Here is a 6,012-nt window from a genome sequence, read left to right on the forward strand (position 1 = left end):
CCACAAAAAACGCTACAACATTCATCTGCAATTCTTAATCTTGTGACATGATTGATTTATTGCCGAAAATTTGACGAACGAAATTACTAAACTGACGGATCCAAATATAATTAATACACCAGAAAAGTGTAGGGATATTAGTAATTTTGCTGAATAATAATAATAATAATAATAATAATAATAATAATAATAATAATAATAAAATGTAATTGTCCCTCAAGTTGTCAGTCATGGAGCATGCCATGCACTGTCTTATCGGACTTGTCAATATATGAAATTCTACAAATTTGTAGGGAATTTGGAATAATTGAGGTATTCCTCAATACTATAAAAAGCTTTGTCTTGTAGGAAGAATGACAGGCGACTGCGAAATATATTAAGACTTAGATTCCTTAATTTTTTGTTCCAAGTTGTTGTACAATTTGATTCCAGCATATGTAGGATCACGTTGACCAATAGCCAACCTAGAATGTGGCAGCTCAATGTGGTTTCTTGTCCTTGTATTGTACGCGTGATTATCGCTTCGTTTATTAAGAGTGCTTACATGTTGTCGAATAAACAAAAGTAAGTGAAATATATATAAAGATGGGAGGGTCATAATACCAAGTTTTCGAAAGATAGGACGACAGTGAGCTACTGCCTCTGAACTATCCATACATCTTAGAATACGTTTTTGTACTGCAAATAGATTATTCAAAAAGCTGCTGGACCCCCAAAAAATAATTCCATAAGTAAGTACAGACTGGACAAGCCCAAAATATAACATTTTAAGAGTGTCACCAGACACAGTGCGCTTTAAATTTCTTGTTAAAAAACAAATCCCACTTAACTTATTACACAACTTATTTATTTGACTTTCCCATGTTAATTTAGAGTCCAACGTTATCCCAAGAAAATTAATTTCATTTACATTTTTTATTGACATTCCACATAGTTTAATTAGAACACTGTAATCAGGCGTCACATTTTTAGGCAAAAATTTAACCAAATAGGTATTCTTCAGATTTAGTACCAGTCCATTTTTCAAACACCAGTTATTTATAGTTGTAATTTCCACATTCAACCAAGTCTTCATGATTCTTGTTAGTTAATATTGCATTTGTGTCATCTGCATAAATAATTAATTTATTAGATCTTGGATTTGTAACTAACAAAGGTGGTAAATCATTAATAAAAATTAAAAAAAGAATGGGGCCCAAAACCGATCCCTGCGGCACACCCAATTCAACAAACGCTGGTTCGGACATATGATCATTCAGAGCAACAACTTGTCTTCTTTTATGTAAATAAGTTTTAATCCAGTTATTTGAAATTCCACGAATACCACAATGGTGCAGCTTTTCTAACAAAATACCATGATTCACAGAGTCAAAAGCTTCCGTCAAATCATAAAAAGCCCAACTGTTTGTTGCTTATTATTTAATGAATCATATAACGCAGAAACTGTTTCATTTATAGCAGTTATGATGTAATAAACGAGATTTTTGGTATTTTTTGGAACGAATTGTTATTTATTAGCGTAAATTTCAAAGATTCCATGAAAATGACTTTGTTTGCCATTGTTACAAAAAAAAAATTAAAAAAATAAATAAAAACAAAAACTGTTGTTTCTAACTTGTTCTTGTGTGAAAAAAAATAAAATAACGCTTTTGGTAACCAATGCGACACTGCACTTAAAGCTGTGAATAACTCCTGGTGAATTTTTTGTGGTACATTTATCTACAGAACTCTTCTTTGGAAGAAACGACTTCGACGAGTATTGAGTGAGAAGATTGTTCTGGCCACAAAAAAACTATCACCAAAACAGACAGTCAGACATCAGGGCAAGTTAAAAAGCTTTTAGTTACTATTCGTTTGAAAAAACGCCAAAAGTTTCACTTATTACATCATTATTCACAAAAATTACTAATATCCCTAGACTGTTCTGGTGTGTGTATGTTGTTGTAGAACTCCCCAAGCACAGCCCATGCATCATCAAGCCTAGATAGGGTTGTTTCCTTGCCAGATCGATCACAACACATTTCGTCGCTGTCCTGCGTTTTAATTAATTTTTTTCACGGTCCCTGGTTCCGTTCCTATCGAATTATTTATAATATTCGGGGTGTTATCAATAATTCGAAATGATGAATATCGGATATCCTGGCACATCATTGAATCCGCCGATTTATCTTTATTTTCTCGTCCATTATTTCAATTTATTATGAAAGTGTCTTTCGTAATTCGCATATGAATCAAATCCGATCGATAGCGAACCGAAATTACTGTAATTACAACAAATAAGCGTTTTCGGCGGTTTCGTGCAACCTGAGAACGTTATGTACATTAATTTGGCGAAAATAAATAGACTGCACATTTTGTAAACAGTACATTACCGGTATTAATTCAGGATCAATAGTAATAGCAAACCGAATTTATTAAAAGTCTGCCGGAGTTTCAACCGGAAACGTTTTAATTTAACCCGAGCAACCTATTCCTCAACTACTCGTTTCGAGAGCCGTTTCCATTATTTGATATTTTCTAAATTAAAATCCGCAACGCTCAAATACTTGTTGAAACAGAAGTTAACTGAAAAATGTTATAATTAATCACTCCGGCAAATAGAGAAGCCGTTTTCTTTCACGAAACTCCGGCTATAGAAAATTCCATCACGAGTCCAAACAACGCTCTCGATATGTTTATGCAAACATCTCCAACAACAAATAATCCGCGTTCCGTCTCGTGTATTATTAAAACTTCGTCCATATTTCATGCTCCTGGAGATAAGAATGCGTCTCTCATATTTAAAACAATCGGGGGTTTGCCCTAATTGCCGATCGTCCGCGATTTCGTTCCGCTTTCCCGAAACAGCGTCCCACGAGGAGGCGGCTTAAGATTGATCTGGCGGCGGCGGCTGGGGGTGGGCGCATCGACCCGCAACATGTGAGCCGTTCGATAATGGGCGGCAGAATCTGGCGAAATCCACGTGGGAAACGTACTCGGCGAAATTTCCATTCGGCGAATATAATTAGGGCGTCTTCATCGTCCCGGAGCTTTCCGGACGATATGTGCAACACGTTCGTGCACAAAAAGAATTGTCGCGAACGTGATTTGGCTCATTGAAATTGCACGGATGCACTATTCCGAACACGGAGACCTTTATTGCGACCGAAATGACATTTAATTTGATACTGGAGATGCGGAGCCTAAACGAAAATGCGAATCGGTCGAGTTTGAGCTAATTTGATAGTTGGGTAAAATATTAACAAGACGAGGCGTTAATTATACAAGGCTCATGCGAGAAAGGGCCGCTTACCGCCCTAGGTCATTGCGGAATTCTGAATACAATTTACAGTGTTCCACAAGTTTTGCCCCTAATTAACGCAACTTTTCCTTGGATAAATATGTGCATGTCCATTAACTAATTTAGTGAAATGGCGAAATTGGATTTTGGACAATACGATATTCAAACAATTGGTGTCTAATATTAAATTAGCTTAGGTAAAAATGTAATTATTGTTCAATCTGCGGTTTGCCTAACTTGATTTTACGATCAGCAATTGTTGGACAATTTCATTTGATATCCAATTAATACCCAACTGAGCTCATAATAGAATCTGAATCGTTGTTGTACCAGCAAACAAATAAAATAAAATAAATGCGTGTATCAAGTGTAATTGAATAAAATAAAATAAATGCCAATACAACGTGATTGCTATTAAATTTATTGTTACGGCACATAATTACAAGCGCGCATTACGTACAAAAATATATTAGTACATAAATGGAAGCTGACAACTTAACTGATGTTGAATTTATTACTTTTATTAGAGAAAAAAAAAACAATAAAATACAGAATATTCGTTAAAAATAGGTATTTAGAAATTATTTTCTTACAATTTTTTTTATTTTCAATTAAATTTTTTCTTAGAATAGAAGGTACACCAGATTTTTTTTCTTGTAGCATTGAATTTTGACTATGTTGGTGTAGGAAGTGACATTTGAATGTTGACTATGTTAGACTAAAGACATTCCAACTCTGAGATAGTTTTATATAATTCTAAAACAAACAGTACATAATAAATCTATCAACAAATTTTGTTCTCCACCATGAACGTCTTTTAATCTTTTAATTAGTCTGAGTGAAAAAAGTTCGAAGAAAACAAAAATACGTCATTTTAAAATTAAATAAAAAATCTATATTCGAAAAGTTTTTAATATACCCAATTTTCGGCTTGTTTTCATGTTTTTTGTTATTATTTTAATGACAAAATGTCAGTTTTGCAAGAATTTTCAAGAAAACCTGACCTTTTAATTAGCTCAAAAATGATTAAAAACGTACGAAAAAGGCAAAAAACATACCCAATTGCGACCTGCTTTAATGTTTTTTTTGGCTTATTTTTGAAAATATTTCGCAGAAAATAATCACGTTTCTAAATAAAAAAATACCAAAGCATACTAAAGCATACTAAGGGAAAATATAATATAATTTTGAAGTCAACCTATGGTGGTATTTTAGGATAGATTTAATTTAATTTTTGTAACAAAATATGAATTTTTTGTCAAGCTTCAACAATTTCATTTTTGAAGAAATTACACAAAACAATTGCGTTTTTGACTGAAAAACACGCCAAAAAAGCAAAATTAAAACCATTTTAGCATTAAACTTGAAGTTGAAATCGCATTTTTGTCTTGATATTTTAGTAAACTATTAATTAAAGAAGTATGGACTTGGAAGTTTACCTGAAAAGGAAATAAAAAGACATTGGAAGCTAAATTTTACCTGTAGTTTTTTTTTCATTTCTTTTACCAAATAAATAATTAAAATTCCAGATACACTTATTGTGTTTGTTGAAGAGTTTTTGTTATTATTTAGTCAACTATCTTTGATTTACTACATTAAACTATTATGACTTATTTGGCAAATTCATTTACATAAACGTAAGTAATTAATTTACAACAAACTTTATTCGATAATTAACAATAAAAATGGGCATAGTATCGTAACCAGGTAAAGTAACTAACTACTTCTTCTTTTTTTCCCTAAATTGTTATTTTTACTAATATAGTATTCAATTGGAAAAAATATACAACAAATATTTTCACAGATTCATCATCATAGCTTTTATTTATAATACTTAAGACCCGTTCATAGAAAGCTCTGTTAAAATTCTTTTTAAAATCGTTTAGGCGAAGATAAAAAACACATTCGAAAGCTCAAAAAAGCAGCTTTGCGAACGTATAATGTAAACAACGTTTCTTCTAAAATTGCAGTGTTTTAAACTGCAAATTAATTATTATTAATAGTTTCTGACCAACTAGGATTAGTGCGTAAACACTTTTTTTTTGTTCAATTGTAGAAAAAAAAAGATTTTTGAAGAAGCCGGAAAATTTGATTTCGAAAATTACAGTAGCCCTAAACCGAAAATACGAAGCTGGGAGCCACTCAAAAAATAAGTGGAGCTTTCGGGCGTGCTTTCGATTAATCCGGTCCATTTTTTCCATTGGCTTTTCCCAGTTTCCGGTGTGTGCCACTAGCCATAAAATAGCCATCGCGTATCTTCGGAAAAAATAAAAGCCATCCGTTACAAGCAAAATGTGGAAACTGTCGACCGCTGATTAGCCACGTGTCATTGATCATGAACGCTCCGCACGTACAAAAACCGCCCTTTTTTGCGCTCATTTTTCCATTGCTCGCGCTGTAAAACCGTCCCACAAAAATCTCAAAATTCCGGTAAAAAAGGAAGATTTACGTCGGGCACATGCCACGGACGCTTATGTTATTCTTGCCGCTCCGGGTTTTGTTAAAATATACCTCGACATGCACAAAATGCCATATTTCAAATACTTACGCGAGTACGTAATCTGTCACGAAATCCTCGAAAGACGGCGGCAACATTTTTCCTTCGTTAAAACTCATCGTTTCTAAAAATTCGGGAAACATAAAACACGAGTCTTGCACACACGAAAATCACACCGCGATATGGGCTTATCGTTGGGTCCAAAGAAAAAACCAAGAAGCGCATGCGAGCTCTT

At 33.5% G+C, this 6,012-nt stretch overlaps 1 protein-coding gene across 8 annotated transcripts in view; it reads right to left on the bottom strand.

The window, feature by feature from the left end:
- Positions 1-6,012, bottom strand: part of LOC660275 (CUGBP Elav-like family member 1) — a 202,027-nt gene that overhangs the window by 55,139 nt on the left and 140,876 nt on the right. Inside the window, exon 1 of one of the 8 annotated variants that reach the window (XM_008199551.2) lies at positions 5,829-5,990. The exons of the other annotated variants lie outside the window; for them this stretch is intronic. Within the exon in view, the coding sequence (XP_008197773.1) occupies positions 5,829-5,920 (92 nt within the window). The 5' untranslated portion in view covers positions 5,921-5,990. Of the gene's footprint in view, positions 1-5,828; positions 5,991-6,012 lie in introns of those variants that run through there. 8 annotated transcript variants of the gene reach the window in all.

The sequence above is a fragment of the Tribolium castaneum genome, chromosome 2 (assembly GCF_031307605.1).
Source record: "Tribolium castaneum strain GA2 chromosome 2, icTriCast1.1, whole genome shotgun sequence".
NCBI classification, from domain to species: Eukaryota; Metazoa; Arthropoda; class Insecta; order Coleoptera; family Tenebrionidae; genus Tribolium; species Tribolium castaneum.